This window comes from Crotalus tigris, unplaced genomic scaffold (genome assembly GCF_016545835.1).
Source record: "Crotalus tigris isolate CLP2741 ecotype Arizona unplaced genomic scaffold, ASM1654583v1 scf7180000017666.27876245, whole genome shotgun sequence".
Taxonomy (NCBI): Eukaryota; Metazoa; Chordata; class Lepidosauria; order Squamata; family Viperidae; genus Crotalus; species Crotalus tigris.
Genome location: NW_024096551.1, coordinates 4,798,133 through 4,825,455, shown reverse-complemented (window position 1 = coordinate 4,825,455; position 27,323 = coordinate 4,798,133). Strand labels below are relative to the sequence as shown.

At 36.8% G+C, this 27,323-nt stretch overlaps 1 protein-coding gene across 3 annotated transcripts; it reads right to left on the bottom strand.

Annotated features, from left to right (window-relative positions):
* Positions 1–267: 267 nt before the first annotated feature.
* ABHD5 (abhydrolase domain containing 5, lysophosphatidic acid acyltransferase) lies at positions 268–27,260 on the bottom strand. Of its 3 annotated transcripts, none has more exons than XR_005555893.1 (8): positions 27,047–27,257; positions 17,367–17,452; positions 16,527–16,899; positions 12,453–12,607; positions 11,578–11,689; positions 10,444–10,630; positions 3,619–5,720; positions 268–1,726 (listed from the first exon to the last, which is right to left on the bottom strand). XR_005555893.1 is itself a non-coding variant. In XM_039336295.1 (8 exons), exons 1-7 carry the CDS (start codon positions 27,181–27,183, stop codon positions 5,631–5,633), a joined length of 1,140 nt encoding a protein of 379 aa, XP_039192229.1. In that variant the 5' UTR covers positions 27,184–27,260; the 3' UTR covers positions 268–3,770; positions 5,628–5,630. The 3 variants fall into 3 exon arrangements, 2 of the variants coding, with proteins under 2 accessions (XP_039192229.1, XP_039192228.1); XM_039336295.1 differs by having other exon boundaries at positions 268–3,770; positions 5,628–5,720; positions 27,047–27,260; XM_039336294.1 differs by having other exon boundaries at positions 268–5,720.
* Positions 27,261–27,323: the final 63 nt, after the last annotated feature.

Here is a 27,323-nt window from a genome sequence, read left to right as displayed (position 1 = left end):
AAACATTCTTATTAATTGAAATTTTCTCAAAATCTATTACACGTAAGTATCTAAAACATTTCCCTTACATAAATCATCCCAACATTTTTATATTTCTCATATTATAAACAAAAAATACTATGTTACTTGAGGAGCCTATCCTTCTTAAACTAAAATTCATTTATATCCAAAATTTTATTTCTTTAACCATATTCAAACAAGTGCTTAATCTTTAAATATTCTATCTGGTAAGCCCCATCATCTAATTTCTTAATTCTAAGTTTAGCCTTTTTTTTTTTTTTACCAAACATCTTTCCTAATCAGTATGCTCCACTGGATCAAAAGGTCTTCCCATAGTTTTGTAGATATCGTTGTAGGTACAAGAGACAAGTCAAGTAAAGTGTTTATGTGGGTATGTTTTGCCCCTTCATATTCCTTGGAAAACTTTTTCTTTCTCTCTTAGTTTCTCTTATCATTTTTTGTCTCTCAAGTTCTCCTGACAGCTCTGTAATCCATTTTGTCAAATCCTGTTTGTTGTCCTTAAACTTATTTTGCAATCTTGAAGTATAAGTTGTCTTTTCTATATCGAATATTTCCTGCAAGTTTTTCTCTGCCTGGGTTAAATCATAGTTCCTTCCATTGTTGGATTCCATCTTTGAATCTCTTCCCTCTGGTTTATGTTCAGTTATCTGCTTTACTTGATCACTCTTTTTTTATTTTGAGAGTTTTTTGTTGTGAAGTTAAATTGAAGATATGTTCATTTAAATTTTCAAAGTTATTTTTAATTTCCTTGTGGTTTGAAGTCATTGTCATTTGTATTAGTTGCAACACAGCATACATTTCCTGCTGGAAAGTATCTGTTTTTACTTGATATATTTTTTCTGTAGATCTCTAATGTTCCTTTATAGCCAAAAATCAAAGTTTTCCTTTCTCTGCAAACAACTTTAAAGTCACAATTCAATAAGTATTTATAATCCAAGAAGGTCAATTTTTTTTCCTAAGTTTTATAGTTCTTGCTTTATAGATAGCCCAAAATGTTTTCTTTTATTATAGCTGTTCTTTGTTTAGTTAAAACATTGAAGGTCACAATAACAAGTTACCTTTTCCTGGGCTTGCCAGTTTCTGTATTTAGAGCAGCCATAATTATATATTTTCATCCATCACTAGATGTCAGCACCAGTTCATTTTTTGGTTTTCCAAACAATTGCTTTCTGTTTTCATCAATAATCTTATGCCAAGAAAATCTTAACTAATTCCACCAATTTCACTCTTATCCAGATTTAAGTCTTATATTCATTTCATTTCATTGTATTTCTGTCCCCTATAAAAAAATGATTTCGCCACTTCCGTCTATGGGAGGGTGGAGCAAAACCCCCCCTCCTCTCACTTTCGGAGGATTTTTGCTTCTTGGGTTTTTTTCCCCCCAGGAAATCAATCAAGTAGAAGAGAGAGAATCGATATTCTTACCCAATTCCAAACACATTATTTATAATTAAGCTTAACTTAGTGCTTTTTGGCTTCGGCTGCTTGTAGCTGGGCTAGACACTGGAGTAATGCTAGCCTTTCTTCTGGTGGTTTCTGGACGGCTTTCCCCCACCGACCGGATCGACTGCCATCTCTCCATGGTCAGCGGGGCTTCCCTCCTTCTTTGCTGCCTCTTCAGGGTGACTTTTGGCCCATTTAGGGTCCCCAGAGAAGAATCGGCTGTAGGATGCAGAGCCCCGCGATCCCTCAGCTACTTGCACTACTGCGCAAAACCAGAAGGCAAATTTCAACAACTTTAGAATCGGGCTGCAGCATAACAAAATTGAGAAAAGTGAAGGGAGTCTGAATACTTTCTGAATGCACTATAGCTGTCTGTCACTTTGCTATTGCATTCTACATCACAGCAAATGTGGTGGTGAAGTGCAGCTGATTCAGAATTTAACAGACAAAGCACAATGTGTAAAGATCTTGTTATAAAGTAGTTCAAGAGGTTGTTTATTTGTCATGTTTCAGGAAAGAAAAGCATTGGTTACTCTGAGAGTTTAATCTTGGCAGCTAGCTATATCTATAAGGAACAAGTAGATATTACTGATAAAGAAACTGTTTTCTATCACCTGGTCTGCTGCATGTCTAGGAAATCATGAACTAAGACAGAGAACAAAGCATAACCTTTCTATTCAGTTGCCAATCTTAGTACTGCAGCCCAAAAAAGGGCAGAGAATTCATCTTGATAGAACACTAAAGCGAAGAATGCAGCGTGAATCAGAATCAGTGATGGAACATCATCATATCTAGTCAATCAATTATATCTACACAGAGTTCTTCAAGAACCAGTGATAATAGTCTTCTCTAATACATGGATTAAGACTACCTTTCATAGTGTAATGCTTTCCAGATTATAGGGGCTAAATTTCCCAGAATTCCTAGCCTATCTAACCACACTGCCTGAGAATTATGGTCCCAACATATTTTTAGAGCAATAGATTGAAAAGATGGATTAAGATATTCTCAGTAGCAGCCATTTTTGATATGTATGCTTTTAAATACTGTAGTTAACCCCAGCCACCACAAACAACTATTACTAGTGCTGATCAATAGACCTATTGTTTCTGTTGCCTTAAGATTTAATTCATACCCTGCATTTTCAGAGTACCTGATAGATTTCATTCATCTTGGTGGGAATTATATTGCAAATAGTTGCTGTAATTTGCTTATATAAGATAAATGAGGACAAATGGTATTTTATTGGTGTTGGGCATCCATCCATCCAATTTCTATACTGCCTGCCTCACCTAAGTGACCTAAGGTAATATACAAACATAATAATATAAAAACATGTAAAAGCACAGTTAAAAAGAAATTTTAAAAAGAAGTTCAAATTTACAAGTTAAAAAAGAAATCAAAGTTAAAAAATTAACAAGACCAAAAAGTTAACAAGGTGTAGTGCCCTCAAGCCACCAGCAATCCCCATGGTTGCATATTGTTAAACCCCAATGCTAATTGGCACTTCTCTTCAGAAGCAGGGTCTCAGCAGCAACTTGTGGAGCAGGCCCTCACCTCAATGTTAAACAGATGATTTCTGGGGAGTCATCTTCCCCAGAAACTGCCTGGCCTCTGTCTCCCATCAAAACATCCCATGCCAATCACTAACCAAATATACTGACTTGCCCAAAGCCCCCCCCCCAAGAGTATGCATCCCCCAACTTTGGCCTCTTAGCTCCTTTATACAGGAACCTGTCTTTCCTTTTGTATCAATCAGCAAATCTCCTACCAACTCAGAAGTTGGAAGTGAGCCCCCCCCCACAATGCTTTAGCTCACTCTCAGCACCATCCAGGTGGTCCAAGCTGCCAACGCTATCCACTATTCACTATCCCATTGGCTGGCCTCTCTCATTAACTGGCCAGGTGGTGTCCAACCCACTCCTCTCATTTTACTGCTATTCAAGAAGTGGGAACCTACTAAATCACACTCTCACACACATATCCAATAGTTACAAAAAACATACACACACACACACACACACACACACACACACACACACACAAACTGTCCCCAACTCTCTCCCTTGGGAGGTACAGCCCTCCTCCCATATCAGGGAGTCCCCAACTATGCCATATTACCAAGATTTCATTGCATTTTAATATGTTGCCTACCTCTGGTATAGATGACTCATAGTCAGAATTATTTTGATTATTTTGATCAATATATTTATAAAGAAGCTTTATAGTTCCAGTCAAAATGGCACATTTCAGCACTCCCTGTGGTTTTGTTATCCTGGTCGTTGCTTAATTTCCATCACTAGGATCTGAAACAGATCGTTATATTTTTCTTTTCACAAGACAACAACTGCAGGTATTGAGAAAGGACATCAGCTCTATTCTTATAAATATGGAGTTTATAAATAACATAAAAATACTACTAATTAGATAACAAATTAGATGGTATTTTTATGTTATTTATGTAACATAAATATTTAATAATAAATGAGATGTTATTGACAATAGAATACCCGGAAGATAGTGAGCAGTCTATGCTGTTGTATCAATTTATCTAATGTAACCTAATGAAACCACAGAAAAATGCACAAAGTATACTATTCCAGTGACAGAACCTTCAGGGAAAAAGCAGAATATTCTGCTATTCTTCCATACTCTTCAAATATAGCTGGAATATGGATCAAGTTTTCCATATTTGAAAATTGCTGGGCCATCCGTGATCTGATAAATTAGAGAGATACAGATGTAACACAATTAGTTTTCAGTAATTGTTTTTAGTTATTGTATTCTGCCAATTATCTTGGCACAAAAATTTTCTGGAAGAATTTTGTTTTCAGTTTTTTAAATCTTAAATCTTATTTTATCAATGATCTAGAGATCTAGTATTTTGAAGCATCTGGAATAAGATCAGTATGTTCAAAATAAACTTCTAAATTGATTTATATATTAACAGAATTGTGACACTTTTAAAAACAGCACAATAACTACTTTTCAAGAATTACATCACATATGCTAAAAAGTTTTGTATAAGAAAAAACAGAGATTCAGTTGTTAATTCAACATTAAAAAGTTAACCAACAAGTTATTGTGTAGACATTTGGTTTACAAACATCTCAATTTGCTTTTATGTTTACAATCCTGCTTAATTTATTTAACCAGCTTACCTTAGTGTTCTTTTTTAAAAAAAGAATCCAGGGCCTTAATAAGCTCTTTAAAATACTGTATTAGGATACTTTATTTTAAAAATTCTGAGGTAAGATAACATTTTCAGATTAATTTCTATTAATTAATTAAATATACCTTTTTCTAAGATACCTAGTTTTGACAAGATTATATTGTTTTACAGTTAGACTGGCTCAAAATTCCAAAAACTTGTAAGAAAATAGATATTCATCCAAATATTAACTACTACAGTACTTTATCCATGACCTATGTAATGACTGAATTTTAGTAGCATGTAAAAATTGAGAATCAGGTCATCAATATATCTTGCAATAATCAGTGTCAAATCCACTGTATTCTGCAACTTCTCTTTAAAAGCAAGTGGAACTTAGGTGTTCCAAGGTATTAATACCTTAGAACTTAGGACACGAAGCACTCAATCATTAGCACATTAAACAACATTTACAAGAGCAAAAAATAAAAATCAGAATCTCCCAACTCTTCTTCCTCCTATTTGTGCTCTTTTTCCTGAGTGATCACTATTATAATTTTGGCAAATTCCACATAAAATACAATGAAATGACATCCTATATGCATTCTTCTGACTCAAATCTCAGTAAATTTTTCATCTTCTTAAAAAGTTCAAGATAGAAGACTGCAATAAGTAAAGAAGTAGCCAAACTGTAATTTTGCTATAGAAATTCCTGCATATTAATTTTGTAAAATTCCACTTTTAAAATTCCACTTTTAAAATGTTTTAATACATATTGAAATATAATATTTCCCCTAAATATACAGAGACAGAATCAAACTAAAATGTACAACTATTTTTAAATCTGCCCATTACAATAAAAGGCACTGCATAGTTTTAAGTGTGAAAACATCTTAAAAGAGTGCATTAAAAAAATCAGTTCTTTTTTCAGCTTTTCCTTAACATTTTTATAATATACTATAAAGTATTGCTTTGAATTATATCTATAGCCTCTTTTTTCAAATAGCAGAACCTTTCAGTCGACAAAATTGCAAATCTCATTTATTTTTTGGTTGAAGTCTTCAGGTTGATCCGCATATACATAATGACCTGCACCAAGGATAGCCTGAGAATGAAAGAGAGGGGAAAAAAATCAATTTAACATTCAAACATCAATGTTTTATAACATTACTGACATTTACAAAAATATGAGCAAATTTGTGTTTCTAGGGCAATAGACTATGAATTGAATTCCCTATTTTTGTAAGTTCGTATTTTTCTTTTTCTCTCAGACTTTTTTTTAAAAAAGTTTAAGCCTGCAGGTAAGGAAGCGTTTTGCTTTTTTATTTTCTCTGTGCTTTGAAAAAAGGGATAGTTGTGGTGTATTTAGAAATAAAACAAAACGGGGATCTAAGAAATTAATACAAAATTTATTCATTATTTCTTACACATTTAAAGGGTATCCATGCAAAAATAAGATTTCATATTGACTTTTATTTGCATACATTAAGATATACAGGTAGTCAGTCCTCAACTTATAATAGTTAATTTAGTGACAGTTCAAAATTACAACGGCACTGAAAAAAGTGATTTATGACTGTTTTTTACTTACAACCATTACAGCATGTCCATGGTAATGTAATCAAAATTCAGGTTGCTTGGCAACTGACTCACATCTATGATGGTTGTGGTGTGCTAGGGTCATATGACCACCTCTTGTAAACTTCTGACAAGCAATGTCAATGGGGAAGCCAGATTCACTTAACAATCATGTTACTAATTTAAGAAGTGCAATGATTCATTTAGCAACTGTGGCAAGAAAGGTTGTAAAATGGGGCAAAACGTAATTGACAAATGTCTCACTTAGCAACAGAAATTTGGGGCTCAATTGTAAATCAAGGACTACCTGTATTTAACAGAAAAGCTAAACAGAATAACTGAAAAATCTGGTCTGAGTCCCTGTGAGATTCAATATATCTAAATTTGAAGGGAGAATCGGTATAGTGGATAAGGCATCAGGCTAGAAATCAGAAATTGAATTCTAATCCTGCTTTAAGCACAAATCCACCTGGATTACCCAGCTGGGCCAATCATTCTTTCTCAACCATAGGAAGCAGGCAATGGCAAACTACTTTCAAAAAACCTTGCCAAGAAAACTGCAGAAACTAGCTGAGGTAGTTATCAGCAGTTAACCCTGACTTGAAGGCACAGGAAAAAAAAAAAAACACCTGAAGGATATAGGGAGGATCCACCTGAACACAGAACTGAAGTTTTTGTGAATAAGTAATTCTCCAGCCCATTTATAATCTTCTTCTCATCTGTTCATCATGGAGAAGTGAGTAAGATCTATTAGTATTGCAGTGGTTATAGATCTGTAGTCAAATGAATGCATCCATGCATCAATTCAATTCATGCTGAATTGCTTTGTCTTTCATATTTATACATAGAGGATCAAAAAGAAAAACATATGTCCAAAATATATTTTAAAAGACTGACAGGATAATAATTTGAACACTTTTAGGTTTCAGTAATAGTTAGAGAAAAAGTATCTGTTGTTGTTGTTGTTGTTGTTAATTGCGAAGTTGTGTCCAACCCATCGCGACCCCATGGACAACTTCTGGAGTCCATTTAAGTTCTCACCTACTGCTTCAGTGACTCCATCCAGCCATCTCATTCTCTGTCGTCCCCTTCTTCTATTGCCCTCAATCTTTCCCAGCATTAGGCCCTTTTCTAGTGAGTCCTTTCTTCTCATTAAGTGGCCAAAATATTTGAATTTCAACTTCAGGATCTGGCCTTCTAAAGAGCAGTCAGGGTTGATCTCTTCTAGGATTGACCGGTTTGAACGCCTTGCAGTCCAAGGGACTCGCAGAGTCTTCTCCAGCACCATAGTTCAAAGGCCTCAATTCTTTCTTATGGTCCAACTTTCACAGCCATACATTGCAACTGGGAAAACCATGGCCTGGACTATACGCACTTTTGTTGGCAGGGTGATGTCTCTGCTTTTTAGTATGCTGTCTAGATTTGCCATAGCTTTCCTCCCCAGGAGCAAGCGTCTTTTAATTTCTTGGCTGCAGTCCCCATCTGAGGTGATCTTGGAGCCCAGAAAAATAAAATCTGTCACTACCTCCATTTCTTCCCCATCTATTTGCCAGGAATTGAGAGGGCCGGATGCCATGATTTTGGTTTTCTTAATGTTGAGTTTCAAGCCAAATGTTGCACTCTCCTTCTTCACCCGCATCAAGAGGCTCTTTAGTTCTTCTTCACTTTCTGCCATTAGAGTGGTATCATCTGCATATCTTAGGTTGTTGATATTTCTCCCGGCAATCTTAATTCCAACTTTTGATTCATCTAGCCCTGCCTTTCTTATGATGTGCTCTGCATATAAGTTAAATAGGCAGGGCGACAGTATACAGCCTTGCCGGACTCCTTTTCCAATTTTGAACCAATCAGTGGTTCCGTGTTCAGTTCTCACTGTTGCTTCTTGACCCGCATATAAGTTTCTCAAGAGACAAATGAGATGGTCTGGTACTCCCATCTCTTTAAGAACTTGCCACAATTTGTTGTGATCCACACAATCAAAGGCTTTTGCATAGTCAATGAAGCAGAAGTAGATGTTTTTCTGGAACTCCCTAGCTTTCTCCATGATCCAGCGTATGTTGGCAATTTGATCTCTAGTTCCTCTGCCTCTTCGAAATCCTGCCTGTACTTCTGGTAGTTCTCGATCCACATACTGCTGGAGTCTAGCTTGTAGGATTTTAAGCATAACTTTACTAGCATGTGAAATGAGTGCAATAGTGCGATAGTTTGAACATTCTTTGGCATTGCCTTTCTTTGGAATTGGAATGTAAACTGACCTTTTCCAATCCTGTGGCCACTGTTGAGTTTTCCAAATTTGCTGGCAAATTGAGTGTAGCACTTTTACTGCATCGTCTTTTAAGATTTTGAATAGCTCAGCTGGAATACTGTCACCTCCACTAGCTTTGTTGTTGCTCAGATTTTCTAAGGCCCATTTCACTTCACATTCTAGGATGTCTGGTTCGAGGTCAGTGACCATCTCATTGTGGTTATCTGGGATGTTAAGCTCATTCTTGTATAGTTCTTCTGTGTAGTTTTGCCATCTCTTCTTAATCTCTTCTGCCTCTGTTAGGTCTCTGCCATTTTGGTCCTTTATCATGCCCATCTTTGCATGAAATGTTCCCTTCATATCTCCAATTTTCTTGAAGAGATCTCTGGTCCTCCCTATTCTGTTGTTTTCTTCTATTTCTTTGCACTGTTCATTTAAGAAGGCATTCTTATCTCTTCTAGCTACTCTCTGGAATTCTGCATTCAATTGGGTGTATCTTTCTCTTTCTCCTTTGCCTTTCGCTTCCCTTCTTTCCTCAGCTATTTGCAAAGCTTCCTCAGACAGCCATTTTGCTTTCTTGCATTTCTTTTTCTTTGGGATGGTTTTAGTTGCTACCTCTTGTACAATGTTGCGAACTTCCATCCATAGTTCTTCAGGCACTCTGTCTATCAGATCTAATTCCTTAAATCTATTTGTCACCTCTACTGTATATTCATCAGGAATATGATTTAGTTCATACCTGAGTGGCCTAGTGCTTTTCCCTACTTTTTTCAATTTAAGCCTAAATTTTGCAACGAGAAGCTCATGATCTGAGCCACAGTCAGCTCCTGGTCTTGTTTTTACTGACTGTATAGAGCTTCTCCATCTTTGGCTGCAGAGCACATAGTCAATCTGATTTCTATGTTGACCGTCTGGTGATGTCCATGTGTAGAGCCGTCTCTTGGGTTGTTGGAAAAGAGTGTTTGTTATGACCATTGTATTCTCTTGACAAAATTCTATTAGCCTGTGCCCTGCTTCATTTTGTACTCCAAGGCCAAACTTGCCTGTTATTCCGGTTATCTTTTGGCTTCCTACCTTAGCATTCCAATCCCCCATGATGATAAGGACATCATTTTTTTGGTGTTAATTCTATAAGGTGCTGTAGGGCTTCATAGAACCGGTCAATTTCATCCTCTTCAGCACCAATGGTTGGGGCATAGATTTGGACTATTGTGATATTGAATGGTTTGCCTTGGATTCGAATTGAGATCATTCTGTCATTTTGGGGATTGTATCCCAGTATTGCTTTTCCTATTCTTTTATTGACTATGAAGGCTACTCCATTTCTTCTGAGGGATTCTTGCCCACAGTAGTATACCTGATGGTCATCTGAGTTAAATTCACCCATTCCTGTCCATTTTAGTTCGCTGATTCCTAAGATGTCAATGTTCAGTCTTGTCATCTCTTTTTTGACTACGTCTAGCTTGCCTTGATTCATGGATCTTACATTCCAGGTTCCTATGGAGAAAAAATCTTTAAAGCATCGGACTTTCCTTTCACCACCAGATATATCCACAGCTGAGCGTCCTTTCGGCTTTGGCCCAGTCACTTCATTCTTTCTGGCGCTACTAGTACTAGCCCTCTGCTCTTCCCCAGTAGCATATTGGACACCTTCCGATCTGAGGGGCTCATCTTCCAGCATCATATCTTTTTGCCTTTTAATACTGTCCATGGGGTTTTCATGGCAAAGATACTGGAGTGGTTTGCCATTTCCTTCTCCAGTGGATCACATTTTGTCAGAACTCTCTGCTATAACCTGTCCATCTTGGGTGGCCCTGCACGGCATAGCTTAAAGCTTCATTGAGTTACGCAAGCCCCTTTGCCACGACAAGGCAGTAATCCATAAAGGGGAAAGTATCTGTTACCAATTGCCAAATGTTCAAAGAAGATAAATTAGAGTGGCCACCTTGCAACAGGATGACTAAAAACAAAATGAATAAAATAATGACTAGAATGTCTCACTTACTATTGTTTTCACATAGGAATTTGGTCGCAGGGACTGGATGGTGGCTCCAGAATTGCCATCTATACATGACCTTGCTCCATAAATCACAGTGATAGGAATGTCTTGATGCATATGAGCAATTCTCTGCAGCATTGGCCTTTTTGCCCATCCATAGGGAACTGTCATGTTCTTGAAAGCAGTTTCACCGCTTAAAGACATCAATGAAAAAAACAAGTTGTATTTGCTAAATATCATAAACCTGACTTTTATTATTATTCCTTAACATAACATCATCTAATATTGCTGGATATGTATGTATGTATGTATGTATGTATGTATGTGTGTGTGTGTGTGTATGTGTGTGTGTGTGTATGTATGTATATATGTATGTATGTATGTATGTATATATATATATATATATATATATATATATATATATATATACCAAGTTAAAATTTGTTTAGCATTTGTCGCGTGCATGTGTGTGTGTATAAATAAATAAAACTTTGTCAAGCATTTGTCATATCTGTTTAATACAATCCCAAATAATTTAACATAAATATCTTTATTTCTTTCTAGTTCTATGGAATGTTAATAGCATAAGTCTGATACAGCCTTTGCCACACATGACTTCATGAACAGTGATACCTTTTTAAAAACCACACTGTCCTTTGTGAATGTTGGGAGAAGAATGAGTGAATAAAAGAGAAAAATATTAAAACTGCAGATTTCAAAGGAACCTCACACCTGTCAGCTCTTTATTCTTCAGGTAATAGCTTAAGAGGACTTTTCTGTCATCTTTACAAACAGCTCATTAAACAATAGTGAAGGCTGTAGATTTATGGTGACTTCACGTGTTAAGAAAACACCATGCAAGAAAATGATTTAGTAGAGAATTTACTTGTCCCTTTTATAATGCCCTTTTTGAAAACACTCCATTTCATTCTTCCTCTAATAATCAGCATGGTCAGTTCTTCATGTATTTTATAAAAATGATTTTCTATTTACAGCTACTTCTTTTTTTTGAGGACAGTAGTTCTGCAAATGACAACATCTTCTATCTTTGCAGACTATTGTACATTGTTTGATTATTTAAAGATCAATGCTTTAGAGAATAATTCATTAATATAAAGATTTTTAAAATCTTACACTTACCTTGGTGATTGCACATTACAGTGATAGATATATTCTGTGACTGTATCATCATCAAACATAGATGAATACTTTCTCTTAAAGTCTGGCCTTATACGTTGTACCAGGCTCAATCCTATCATATATCAAAATCAAGCGTTTAATACTGCTAATAACAGACAAAGGAGGGAAATTTCAAAATGTACAGAAAATAACAATTTTTTCAAGCACTGAAATACATTGCCTGATACTATCATTATCAGTCATTCATATGAGAATTAAAGAAACTATTATTTTAGTTATATACAATTTAACTAACAAAAAATAACAATTAGCTAACATTGTAACATTCCTGATCTGATAAGCTACATTTTCTTCTAAATAAATTATGCTTACATTAGCACAAGATCCAATATGTTATGATGTATTATAATAATTATTATACCTATAAATATTTTCAACCACCAGATATTTTATTTCTATTTGGTCCCTAAGCATCCAACCAATTAATAAACTCTTCAGTAAAAAAATCCATTTCAAGTGTAAAGTAAAACTTTAAGAGAAAGAGAAAATTAATGCTAAACAGGAAATTTTGGCCATCATATTTATCCTTGCCAATAAATATCTAAAGCACTTGGTTCCCAAAATTACCGGACTGGGTCTGGCAGAGCATTTATATTCTCTGGCAGGAGCCTGCTGTCTTTCTATGCTGGATGCAAAGGAAGATCTAAGTGCATTGTTCTTCCTCAATCACTTTGCTCAATGGCCTTAATGGGATTCCACATTCTAACCTAACCAGGTAAGTGATTAAATATATAGATGACCTAAAGTCCACCTTACTGCAATTTCAAAAACGATGTCTTTGGAGTACAATCAAAATAAGCTAGGTTAGTACTCACCAAAAGGTCCGGCTATTCTGAGACCAGCCAATGGATTAAATGGACTCAAAATGGCTCCAAGTGCTTTGATCCATATTGGAATAGTCCTCTCATGCTCAGCATTGGAAGGCCTTTCTGGAAAACCCCATGGTTCCACTAATAGAAGGTGCTTTACTCTGCAGGGATAAAAGTTAAGGTATTTCGTCAGTAAGGAAATAATTTAAACAGTGCAAATCTTATTTCAGATTCAACTTTAATCACTTGGTATGTACCCATGAAATAGATTTATATAGAATAAGAATATATATTTTATGTTTCAAAGTTCAGTTAGAGAATTATTAACCACTTCAAACTGGGTACAGGGTAGAAAATGTATGCTGGCCCTGACCTTTCTCTATGCACACAATTATCTGAAAGTCAGTTGTCCTCATATTTAATTAGCAGTCATTCACATAATCTGAGATTTTGCTTTATCAGGCTGAGTTATTTAATGAGTGTACTCAAGTCCAAACAAAAATGGAATGGGACAGAGACTAATTCTTTATCCAGACAGCTGAACACCTACAGAGGGTTTATGATAGTATATGATATATAGCACTATATATAGACAATTACAGTGAATTGAATTTAAACCTGGATGGGCAATTCCATCAGAGGAAGAGGAGACTCTTTTTTTTTTTTTTTTAAACATGTATCCTCTGAGGCTTAGTCTAGTGACAGCAGCCTTATCGATGAAGGAGAGATATTTGGCTCATTTCTTTTGCTCTTTTCTTAAATTTGAGGTAGGGTTTAAATATACAAAACAGATACATTGAATCCCATGGAGGCCTATATCACAACTTTTGTGAGGTAAAAACTAGGAGAAAGAAACCATACTAGTACAAGGAGAAGTTTTTCCATTACATTTAGTATTGCAATCTGGAAATAAGTTGGGCTTTGGGGGAAGTACGTGCTGGACAAAGATCACCCTATTAAAACCATACTTCATGTTAACCATGGCCTTCAATAGAGATGAAATAGCAAGTTGAAATCTTGCTTTACCCCAAATGCTTCTCCAAAGAATACTGGATATAGAAGAGGAGAGAGGACACATGGGCCTTTTGCACAATACTGTGATTTAACTTTACAAACAAACTGATCAACAACTGTATCACTGGTTTCCTGAAAGGCCAAGGTTGCACTAGAGATGATCTCTATCCTCCAACCCTCACATTTCATGACAATAAATCACAATAAATCATATACTATTTTTTGTTCCAATTTTGCTATGTAAACTTAGATAATACAGCTTGCAAATTGTGCTTTATGATTTAGATTTGGATAAATGTATATTGTAACTTTGTTGATATTATTCCTCTCCAATGTTATGGAGTTATGAACCTAATCTCTATATTTTCACTCTAGCTGCATAACAATCAAGTCATATATCAGTATCATTCATTTAAAAAAACATTGCCAGAAAGTCATTTACATTCCAAGGCATCTCAATAGCTATCTAAACTTTATGGTCTACAGCATTTTAGCAAAATATGAACTGATATAATGTAGCACTTTTGCATTGTGTTGGATTGCAATCCCCATAATATCTTACCACTAATAATTCTGACTAGGACTGAGGAATTCTGAAGTTCAGTAATATCTGAGAACTCCACTTTGATCAACCTTGAAATAAAAATTTATTTTTGTTTTTCTTTAGATATAGGCCAGTGATGGCGAACCTTTCAGAGACTGAGTGCCCAAACTGCAACCCCAAACCCACTTATTTATGACCGGGTGCCAGGTAGGCATGGCCCACTGGGTGGGCGTGGCTGTGGTGGTCATGGCAGACTGGGTGAGTGTGGCCAAGGTGGGTGTGGTCACCTCGATGTTGCTCGTGGGGAGGGACGCCTGTGGAGGCTGGGCAGGATTGGAGATCCAGGGGGTCTCTGGCAGGTGGGGCAATGGGCAGGAGGCTCGTCCTACAGGGTGAGGCAAGGCGAGGCAGGGTGGGGGTGCCATTGTCACAGGGCAAGGCGAGGTAGGGGCCAGGGTGGCTGCTGCCTGATGCCATCAGCCCCGCACACAGAGGCCATCAGCAGCCATAGCCTGCCGGCCCCTCAACTGGCGCACTCTGGGGCTCTGCAGCCTGCCACCAGCAATTCAGAGAAGCTGCCTCTGAGCTGGACGGCCGATTGACAGCTGAGGAGGCAATGCAGTAGGTTGTGCCTGGGAAAAGGAGAGCATGCGAGGCCAGGAGGGATTGGGGGGGAGAGAAACCAGCCATGCTGGGATGCATCCAGCCACATGGGACTTCGGCAAGTTAGCGGGTGGCTGGTTGAAGAAGGATGGTTGCCATCTTTGGGGCATGGTGCGCATGTCCACAGAGAGGGCTCTGAGTGCCGCCTCTGGCACGTGCACCATAGGTTCGCCACCACTGATATAGGCCAATCTATTCATTTCTCTTAAAGTCATCCAGCTGCAAAGGGTTCGTGGGATTCCAGTCTTGTTGTCACCATCACCCTCACAAATGGAAAAGAGATGAGCCACAGTTTTCTACAACCTCGTTGTGATTAAGATTAAGGTAAATTCTCATTCTGAGGTATAAATAGAGAAAACTTCAATCTCCAATTGCAACATGGACATATCTTACTTCTGCATTCACTCAGTTCTGAATTGTTATGTGCAGATGTTGAGTAAGCCACTATGCTGTCTCGTACTTTCAGTTGAAGTAAACAGGTGAGCTCTCTGTTCAATGCTTTTCTATCTTTTCTTACAATATTGGATTGAGAAGTAGACTGTCCAAAATTAGAATGCTATATTACCTTTACAAGTTGAGAAGGCCCTACTCCCTGATCTTATACTATATTTTGGAGATATACAAAATAGTTAAGAACAATATCTTGAGTGAGGAAAGGTGCTGGCAATACCAATTGCTTGGTCAATAAGCCAGTAATATTTAGCTATTGAATTTCTTTTTCAACAATGCAACTCATTTTATGAGTATCTGTGTATTTCCATACTCTAATTCTTTATGATTATCAACATTTAAACTCTTACATAATTGAGTAGATGCATTTGTTTTCTTAAAACATAACAGAAATAAAACATTTATCTCTTCTCACTTTAATTTCAAAATAATTGTTTATGTATTACAATCAGTATTACTAGAAAATGGAACTTTAATCACAATTCCAATAATTCTATTCTTGTTTTTTAAGTAATAATACCAATCTAAAATTTGTTCTGTAGTGAAAGAATGCATGATTTACATACAAAAATTCTAAAATTCATCTTGCATCTCTGGGATAAATACTATAATATACTACTGGATATCTATAGTTGATAAATTATGGCTACTACTGTGCCAGATGAATCAATCAAAAAGATTTTTTGAAGAATAGCTAAGTTCACAGAACATAAACTACTATTAAATAAAAATGAAACAGAAAACCTTTATTTTTTTCTAATGCAAACATTGTTAGCTTTTTCCTGAAGTATACTATTTCTCCATTACTTATGATCTTCAGTAATTATTTGCCATTCCCTCCCACTTTCCTCCCCCTCCAAGTTTTTGTTCTTTAATTATTCTGAAATCAAATTCATGAATACGACACATGAGGAGCAGTATTTTGTGGTTCCCTTAAATGTCCTCCATAGATATTTAAAAGCAACCCCAAAAAGATGTTCGATGTAAATTCATTCAGGTGATAACATGGAAGTTAAGTACAACAAAGTCTAAATTCTATATTTAAAACTGTTAAATTGAAGCTAAGCAGAGAATTTAGCCATTTGGTTCCAGATTGCACACATAGTATAATCATATTATTCTACCAAGCTATTATCTCATAGAAATTATTTTTCTTTATCTATTGCTTGTCAGTTTGGTGTAGTAGTTAAGATATCAGACTAGAAACTAGGAGACATTATGTTCTAGACTTGCTTTAGACACAAAACCAGCTGGGTAACTTTGAGCTAATTGCTTTCTCTCAGCCTGAGGAAGGAAGCAATAGCAAACCACTTCTGAAAAACCTTACAAAGAAAACTGCAGGGATTTTTCCAGGTAGTCTACAAGAATCTGATACAATTGAACAAAAGAAAAAAAAATATTTCATATACCTTGATGGGTATTTTAGTGAATAAGCAGCTGCCAGGAAGCCACCCAAGTTGTGTCCAAGTAAAATCATTCTATCCAATCCTATTTTCCGTCTCCATTCTTCAATAGACTCTACAAATTGATTTTCTGCCACCTCTGCATCAGTGTCAAACTGGGGTCTACTACTGCGACCAAATCCCAAGAAATCAAATGCATATACAGTCCTATTTTCACAAAGATCTTCGAAGTTGAGAGCCCAAAGTCCAATACCACCTCCAAACCCATGAAGAAGAACAAGTGGAGTTTTCTGTGAAAGGTTCTGAGAGAATGTAAGCGTCCATATTTTATTTCCATTGGATAGGTATACATATTGTTTATTGTAGGTACTTGTAATACCTGAAGGAAGAAATACAAGCCTTATTATTCAGTCTATACTGAAATAATTCTACAAACACAATGAACACATTTTGACATCAAATCCACTGAGAAAACCCTTATTTTCACTATTGTACCTTATAACACAGTCCAGAATGACTTGTGAAATAAGGAAGCAAACTTTATTTTAGGGGTTATTCACTTACATTATTCCCAATTTTCACCTGTGCAACTTGTTTGAACCTTCCAATCTCTGAAATGCAATAAATTATGGTCATGCTATATTCCATTTTGTTTAATATACTAGCTACCCAATTAAAATCTAATTCTTTTCTTAGTGGGACCAGTTGCTCAATTGCACCAAAGCTTATTTCTTAATTATTATTGTTCTTCCAACTTTTTTCTCCATTAAAAAAGGGAGGAGGAAAGAGTCAGTCATAAAATTTGAGATGAATGCTGCTGGAGATTTCTTACCACAAAGTGCTTACATTTCAAAATTTTCTCTTCAGCATCTTTAAGGTGTACAAGTGATGTAGGACACCATGCAGGGAACCAACTAGATAGCCATCCTGACCTAGATGGAATACAAGAGTTTAGAATAATTTAAATAATATGCTATTATTATAATTATTCAGTGATCAGGTGATAGACTTCTTTGATTAGACATTGGAGATAATAATAATCTGATATGTGGTAATCTTGCATTTAATTATTTCCAATCCAATCATCAAAATATGAAATATTTGTCATGCTGTGAAAAATTGCTGATGCTCAAAATCACTGTAGCCATTCTAACTTTGATCAGTCAATGTAACGTATTCATTAAATATATAAATGTAACCTTGTTACAAAAATAAAGGGATTTTCTGAATCCTAAGAAATCCTAAGAAAAAGTACAGGTCTGATTATTGCAAATATATAGTATATTATTATACTATATACTATATTTTATATATATATATAGTATAATAATACTTGATTGAAATTCCAAATTTACTATAATTTACACAACCTTTTCAAAAAAGGATAAATAAAACTAGTAAAGTGCTGTTTCTACATACATAATATCTTGTATATGCATGGGAGGCCAGGAAGAATACATTTATGGCCTAAGTGGACTTTGTTTTTTCTGTTCCAACACACTGGTTAGTGCATTGAGCATTGCTTTGAATTTTCTTTGTGTGGTTAAGTGTTGTTACCTATAATGCATTAAATGATAACATACAATAAGGTACATAGCATAAAAAATTTACATAATTAACACTTTAAGAGTTTAATGACAATTGACTGAATCTCATCATGTGTGCATTATATACTTGGTTCTATGCAGAATAGTTTTTTGGCAACATAATTTGCTAAAGGGCTATATATCTAAAAAGGCCATACAATATATCTAAAATGGAAATCTATTCAAAAATGCAACGTCCTGGGGTTGTTGTTGTTGTTTTAAAATAACAGTATCAAATAGGTAGTTGTAATTGAGATTTTAGTGTATGTTTAGTTCAAGGAGATATACTTAAAAAAAAGATGAGGTGTGAAAATTTCAGGCTAGAGAACTGAAAACATCTGTATTATCCTCTATAAGCTGAAGATTTGTTTGGCCTAAATAACTTACCACACCATATAGAACATCTTGTATTCAAGTTACTTGGTAATCATGAGGGCTACATCCAATATATCTAGAGCAGCGGTTCTCAACCCGTGGGTCGCGACCCCATTTGGGGTCGAACGACCATTTCACGGGGGTCGCCAAACAACGCAGTCCGCCATTTTTTCCCCTTTTCCTTAGCTGTGCTACTCCCTTTTATTCTATTGGCTTTTGAAAGCCAATAGAATAGACTCTCTTGAATAGAGTCTAATTCTATTGGCTTTCAAAAGCCAATAGAAATTGTCCAGGCTGTCTCTGCCCTGCTGAGCCCGCCAAAAGCCCCAGTCTGCAAACAGTGCTGCAAGTTGTCTGCAGCTAAGGCGAGGTTTCTGGATGTTTCCACCCTTCCCTGCTGAGCAACTACTAAATGTAAGTAAAAGAGGGCCAGGGGTGGGAGGTGGAAGGCCGGCGGGCTCAGGACGGTTGCTGGCGCGTGTGGGGCCCGGTGGGTGGCTTACCTCCCTTGGGCTGGGCCAGCTGGTGGCCCAGCTGGTGGTTGGCCTGAGCCCTCGCTGCCATGTGCCATGGCCACCCAGGAGTGCCTGGGCCTGCCTGCAGCCGCACCGAGCGTGCGGTGGCCAAGGTAAGGTTAGCGGAGCAGCGGCAGGCGCAGGCAGGGTTGCTGGCACGCGTGGGGCCCGGCGGGTGGCTTACCTCCCTTGGGCTGGGCCAGCTGGTGGCCCAGCCGGTGGTCGGCCTGCGCCGTTGCTGCTGCTTGCCAGCTACGCCTCGGCCGGCGCAGGGGACAGCACTACGCATGCGCAGCGCTCCCGGGCCGAGGCGGTTGCTGGGTGACAGCCCACGTGCAGCCACAGGAGAGGAGGCGGCGCATGCGTGCCTCCTCCTGCCCCGCCCACAGGGAAATACAGGTAGTCCTCGACTTACGACCACATGGTTGGGGTCGCAGCATTAGGAAGGTTGAGAACCACTGAGGGTCCATAATTATACTGATTAATCTGCATAATATCTACCACATCAGTGTAGCATAGACCAGTGGTAGCGAACCTATGGCACAGGTGCCAGCGGCGGCACTTGGAGCCCTCTCTGTGGGCACATGTGCCGTTGCCCCAGCCTCGTTCCCCCATGACCCCCTCCTCTCCAGCAGCTCCCCTGAAGGAGAGTCGCCCCCGAGTGTGGCCCACGCGGAGCAGCGCAGCCAAGGACATGGTAGCCAGGCAGCGTAGACAAAACTCTGCCCTCACACCCCATTGTGCACAGCTGATGCAGCACGGTGTGGGCAGAGGGCCTGACCGCCAGAGCACTGCTAGGCTGCCTGGGCAATCTGCGGCGGGCCCTGGAGGCAGTGAGTGACCCTGCGGGCAGGCAGGGCAGCGGATGATGGGGCAGATTGGGGACGGGGCAGGGGGTGGAGCAGGGGTGGGGACAGTTTTTGGGCACTCGGTCTCTAAAAGGTTCGCCATCACTGGCATAGACTCTACAAATTAGTAGAGTCCAAAAAAGGACTCATAACTCTTCCCAACTCACTAAGATACAGCGTAATATATAACTCAAGTAGAAAACTTCTATTCCAAGTAGAAAAGTGTAGTTAATTATTCTATTTATTAGAGAGGAAGAACTGTAAACAAATATTCTGGGAACTCTGTTTTAAGTCAGTTAATTTCAGGTAATTTATCTAATTGCCTACAGGAAAACCTTACCACTAATGGATTATTTTTTGGCAAAGGCACTGGATAATTTAAGCACAAATTCAGAAAGAAAAACTAAATAATTTTATATAAAATTCTCCAGAGACATCCAGCATTCAGATTAATTTTTAAAGTATGAATAAATAAAGCGGGATTGAAAAATATGTTAATGTACTGCAAAATATATATTTCATTCACATATATATTCCAATGAAGAAAGCGATTAATTTTGCTTAATATTTGAAAAATAAGCATCTTTTTTACAAGAGAATTCTACAATTCAGATCCTATAAAAGAAAATAGCCAGCCACCTAATCTCTGTACATCATGTTGAAGTGGTCCAAAAAAAAAAAAGGCCACCAAAGTAACTAATTGATGAATATGTACAAGATACAAATACTGATTTTGAATGATTTACCTGTCCAGATATATGGGTTTTATTTTTTTTCTAAATGGACTGTCTTCCTCCCAAAAATAAGATTGGAATCTGGCTATACTTTTGAATTTACCATTGTCACAAGTAGTTCACTTGGTACTGAGGTTCAAGGTGCTATCTTATAATCAAACAGCAATTTATTATAACAGCATTCATATCTAATCTTGTTAATACAAAACAGCTTTGCATTAGTTACATGTGTTCTGATAATCTTCCTTTTAAATTATCCCAGTATGTTTTATGATGGCCTGTGTTTGAAAACAGTCCAATAATAATAATCCAAAGAGGGCAGCTAAACTGATAAATGGGACTAAACGATACAAGTATATTAAAAGGATGATTTGTTATCTGCATATGATTCCAGTCCACTTCTGAATGCAATTCAGCTGTGGTCAGTTTCCTCTCACATTTACCTAAGATTCAACTAAATCTCTTTCTCATATTTGTCTGCCCTAAAAAAGCAAAGTAGGAAGGAAACAGAGAAAAGGAACAATGATGATATCCCTCACCCATGAAGTAAGAAGCTCACCTGGTGTATATATAATGTTTCTTTGGCATCAGATGAAAATTTTATTTTCCCAAGCACTTTAAGAAATCTTTGGTGTTTAAATTAGAAACATCTACATTGCCTAGATCATGGCAACATATTGGTTTATTTGCATGAAGAACTAATTAGAAGGAAATATGTTAATCGAATTTAATTTCCCTTCATTCTGAAGCTTTACCTAATAAAGCTTTCTAATTTCCATACAGAATACAGTGACTGCCTTGCCAAAGAAAGGAATTAATAAAATTCATTTTTAAAGCAAACTATCCATTATTGTAAATGGAGGCAGTGATTTACAGTGAACTGAGGAGATGACTGTGGTAATCTTCATAATTTATGCGAGAAAATCAAGATTTCAAAATTACAACTTATCTTCTAAATTAAGTATATTATAATCAGTTGTGTTACGTCAATAGTCTATAATGGCTACATCATGAGTCCCAGATGTTTTAAATTCCAATTTGATAGTTGTCAGGTTCAAAAGAACAAGACCACATGCGAAGTTCCAATTAAGTTCATTTATTATTACTCATGCCTATGCACAGGAATCTACTCAACTAACGGTTAGCACTATTTTGGCTATAGATAAAGGTCAATGGCATTCAAGAGGGTTGGACTTAATCATCTGTGGTATGTAGAGACTCGTCTAGGCTGATTCCTCTTTTGAGTACACTACCACATTCTGCCACACCTTTTCCTATAATAGTGTAACTAATCACATCACAACAAACAAATTGAAAAATACGATACCTTAGGAAAAAAAGAATAAGAATGTAAGTACAAGTAGTCCTCAACTTACAACAACTGGGACTGGAATTTTGGTCACTAAGCAATGTGCTCATTAAGGGAGTCATATAACTGGACCTGATGTTACAATCATTTTTACTGTCTTCATTAAGTGAATCACGCAGTAGCTAAGCAAACTGAGTTTCCTCAATTGATTTTGCTTGTCAAATGCTCATAATTTTTTGACAAAACATGTGACAAAACAATTGTCAAGCAGCCAAATTGTAACCAGATGACTACAGGGGTGTTGCGATGTTATAAATTTGAAGACACATCATAAGACATTTTTTCCAAGGCCATTGTAACTTTGAACCATCATTAAATGAATGGTCATAAGTCTACTTGTATGCTTTAGATACAATATTGTATTAAATGTTTTTGCTAAAGTTTTTTTTAAAAGAAATATTGTATAAAATCTTGTATTTTTTAAAAACATGGACAGCCTAAGACTCTGAAGAATACAAAGAGCATTGTAAAGTACACTTCCAAGGGGGACAGAACCCCTGGCCATAGAACCGAGTACCTTTTGAACCAGTATCAGGTCACTTCCTAGTTTTAGATTAAAAGTACAAATGAGATACACTGCAGGACAATTTAAACTGTTTTCATTATGTGTTAGTTATTCAGTCACAAATGGCGCATACATTTAGAATCATAATGGTTTTCAGTGCAAGGTAGCTATCTGAAGCTGTCTCAGAATAGTCTTCTTTTCCAGTTTATATGCACTTTCCTTTTTTAAATGTAAAACTTATCTCTAAAATAAAGTAGTGGGTTATAGTTCCCTGTATTAGAGAGGAATATCTAGAAAAGGAAGAAAAATTCTACACAATATTTCTAGGAAGCCTACTGAACATCTGTTCCAAGAGGCCTTGGCATTACTACAATTTGTTGCTACATTAGGTGAGAGGGAAAATAACAAGTTCCTTATATAATTATTGTTTTTTAAAAGCATTCAGAAATAAGAATTCAAGAATCAAATTAAAAATAATACAATTTATTCTACTCAGGAGCTACTTAGTATACATAAAACTGGATAGTTACATTGGCCCTTGATTTGCCAAATAAGATGGGATTATAATAATTAACGCCAACCACAGTACTTTTCTACACTTTTTTTAGCAGTGCTATATGTGACGACACTTTAGGTTAAAGGCTGTTATAGAATGTATGCTAAGAATTTTGTTATGCTTTCTTCAAATTCAGGCATTCTGAATGTCACCTTGTAAGAAGGTTAATGTTGAATGCTTGAAGGACTGAAATTATACAATCAATTTGTGAGAAATGCTGACTGAAAGGAATTGTGACTAATCATTCAAATTGGGATTGAGAACTCTTCCTGATTTATCAGACCAAACCAATTGTTCTCATGAAATTTCCAGCTGAAATAAATTTTGCATAATTGATTATATATAAATACTATTGTTAAGACTGCATTGAAGGTTTTGGAGATTTTGCATGAGTTCAGTGTCATAGGATTTGGTTACAACCGTGCCTCTTTTCTGTCTTGTCCTTAAAATAATTAAAAGAGCCTACTGATAATAAAAAATATTGTTAGTTACAGAAAGCAGTATGAAATGATTGGGGAAATGACTTATTTTTCTTAACAGATAATATATGTAGCTGTATATTGTATAGATTTATTATATCCATCTACATTTACAATTTAATTTCCTTAAGCTTGCTTAAAAATATTTAACTATTTTGGTGTCACTGCATAATGCACTTAAAACTTTTAAATGGTTTTTCATGAATTTCCTATCATCCAACATTCTTCAAAATACTGTATGCAAAGATGCCAAAGTGAACCCCTTTGATTCTGAAATGTTTTGTTAATCTCACAGAAAATAGTAAAATCATCATCCAAAAAAATCTGCTTTAAACTAATAGCTCCTAAAAATGTCTGCTCTAAAAGAACATCCTCCTATGGAATATCAGTTATTAGGAGTACAGGTAGTCCTTGACTAATGACCACAATTGGGCCCAAAATTTAGGTTGCTAAGTGAGACATTTGTTAAGTGAGTTTTCCCCATTTTATTATCTTTTTTGTGGCAGTTGTTAAGTAATCACTTGCACTGGTTAAGATAGTAGCACAGTTGTGAAATGAATCTGGCTTCCCCATTGATTTTGCTTGTCAGAAGGTCGCAAAAGGTGATCACATGACCCTGGGACACTGCAACCATCATACCAGTCAGTTGCCAAGCATCTGAATTTTGATCATGTGACCATGGAGTGGTGCAACAGTTGTAAGTGTGAAAAGACAGTTTTTTCAATGCCATTGTAATTTTGAATGGTCACTAAATGAACGGAAAGTCAAGGACTACCCGTAGTTTAACATCAGTCTGGGTGTCAAACATGCTGCGTAACGTGACATGTTGCAACGTATCACAATTTTTTTTGCATTGCCAGAGCTGGGGTGGGCACGGCCTCTGCATGATGCAATGGCCTGGGAGCTGGCAGTTTGACACCCCTGGTCTAGAGTATTTCCTAGAAGACTAATTCCAGGTATCACATCTCTACCTAACCTGCTTCACTGATGAAGTGAAAGCAATATACAGTACAGTTGGATGTACTATGAACATCATTAGGAAAAAGTGGACCTCACAGGACTGCTCCATTTATTTATTAATTTTTCAAGGCCCAACCTCTGTCTGATTTCTGTGCCACCTTTTTTTTAAAAAAAAAACCATTTAAGCAATCAACTCATTAAGAAACCATCAGAGCAGTAATATCACTTTTTCAGGCTTTCACAAAAGCCTAATATTATTCTTCTGAATAATTTCTGAAGCACATACATTATTTTTCCTCCAAAACAAGTATAAACATATAGTAGTTGATTTTTTAATTAAATGCAGTTAAATGTAGCAAGAATTCTCTTGCCATTCTGCTGTAAGAGAATTGTAATCTTTGTAATAAAAAAGAAGAGGGAAATTTTCTTAAGAAAACTAATAGGTCTATTAAAAAAGTATCTTACTCAAAGAGACAAAAGAAAGAAATATATCTTCTGAATAAAAGACCAAGAACACAAAAGACACATCAGAAAAGTAACAAGAATGGTCAAAGTCCAATCCAGGGATTGGAAATAGCAGAAGCAGGATAACTATCAAGAACAGCCTAAATGTCTGATTAAGAAAAATTGATCAGATTTTCTAGGTTTGAGGTGTAAAAATTGAGAGTTTAGCATCACATCTGATATGATCATCATTATATGATATCTTTTTGTCATGCTAACATATAAGTAGATTTATGGAAAATCTTTAAATATTAAAGATATTAATATGATGTTGAATTACTATATATACCAAAGCTTCAAAATCTGACTTTTTATCAGAAAATGTGGTTATACTGAAACATGAGTGACTAAAAGAATTAGGTTAAGGAAAGACTTTCAGAAATGTGTGGCGTTAAATACTGCCTTTAATATTGTTAAGGCAATATTTATTACTAATCAAAAAAGAAAGAAATACGTACTATTATGGAAGAGATTTTGTGATATTGTACAATAATTGTATAATAATATTTTGTAATAATTATTTTGTAATAATCAGATTAATACAAAAAAGTGACTTATGACCATTTTTCACACTTACGACCATTGCAGTATCCCCATGGTCACATGATCAAAATTCAGATGATTGGCAACTGGTTCATATTTATGAAAATTGCAGTGTCCTAGGGTCACGTGATCAGCTTTTGTGACTTTCTGACAAGCAAAATCATTCGGGAAGCTAGATTCACTTAACAACCATGTTACTAACTTAACAATTGCAATGATTAACTTAACAACAGTGGCAAGAAAAATCATAAAATGGGGCAAAACTCACTTTAAAAATGTTTCACTTAGCAACATAAATTTGGGGCTCAATTGTGGTTGTAAGTTGAGGACTACCTGTTCATAAGTTTTGACTTTTTTCTTGTTTCTTTTTTTGGAGGATTATAACTGTCTTTCCATTTCTATTAATTTTTCTCTAAGTTTAAAGTTAGTTTAGTTAATTGTGTGTGGGATTTTTTTTAGTGCATTTAGGTGTTTTGTCATTTTTTATAATTTATTAAAATGTAAAAATAATACAAAAATAAAATTTTACCTATGTCTGGACAATCCCATATAAAGGAAGATTATAAATGATGTTGTCTTCAACATTTAATTGTCTTTGCCCAAGACTTTTATGCAAAGGTAGCAGTGGACTCCACCCAACTTCAATTGACATTCATTAGGCCTCAAGAAGCAAGGTGTAATCTGGAGAAATTCCTGATTCATGAATAAGCCTTTATTCCTAGACCTGGATTTCTGCATTGGTTTGGAGCTGTTCTATCACTCAGTGGCCTGTGAGTTATGGGGTATTTTCATGATAGATGCTGGGCTTAAAATTCTAAATAATGAAAGAAATATAGTTCTGTCCCAGTATCACTGGCAGACTCAGATTTCATCACTGTCATTCCTTTAGGCTTATTGTCCCTTCATCCTCATGAAAATTCATCTAAGAGGATCATAATAAAACTTTATTGAGGTTACACAAAGTGTACATGTGGATTGGAATAGCTGTTATTCAATTGTCTTCCTTATTCAGAATATCTTTATAAAGATATTATTAGACTATCTGCTAGGAATATCTGCCACTTCTTCCTCTATTTCTACTTAGAACCCGCTCCTACAAATGTACTTGTCATCTGCCATTGACCTAAAACCACCCATGTGAAGTACCAAAGTCTAGCTCCCATCTGGAATTTTGGGAATTGCATTCCCAGCGCATTTGGGACCAGTAGATTTGGGGGGCTACACTTTGCTATGAGGGTCTCTGGGACCCAACATTATTGCCAAGCACCTTGGAAATACAGTTATTTTTACTGTAATACTGTGACAAAAACACAGTTATCATGCACTTGTCACTGAGGCAACATCAGAATTATGCATCCTAGAAAAGGCTATACGCGTGCCGGCGACGGAAACAGGCAAGTTTCCAGTTCTAGGACAGCAAGCCGGGCCAGCGAGAGCATCTGGGAACACCGGCGCGTCAGACGGAGCCGACGAGAGAGGGCCTCTCAATAGCGCGCTGGGTGACACCGCTGGCCAACCGGCTTGCAGCCTCACTTCCCCCTCCTTAACTCACCGTTCGTTGGCGAACTCCGCGGACTCGTCGTCAACCATGGTAGCACTGCTACGGCGGCCGAGAACGGCTCCTAAAGTAGTCGCCGGGAGCGCAGCAAGCGACAGAGCAACCGCGGCAGTGGTGCCAACGCCAGCCATCACGGGACCCGCCCGATGGCAGTCGCGTCAGCGCGTCACCCTTCAGTCCCGCCCCACTATCGAGCGACCGGCCGGCTGCCTAGAGAGGCTTCATCTCTGAAAACACCGAAAAAAAATGCGTGGCGTCAGTTCGGCGTTCT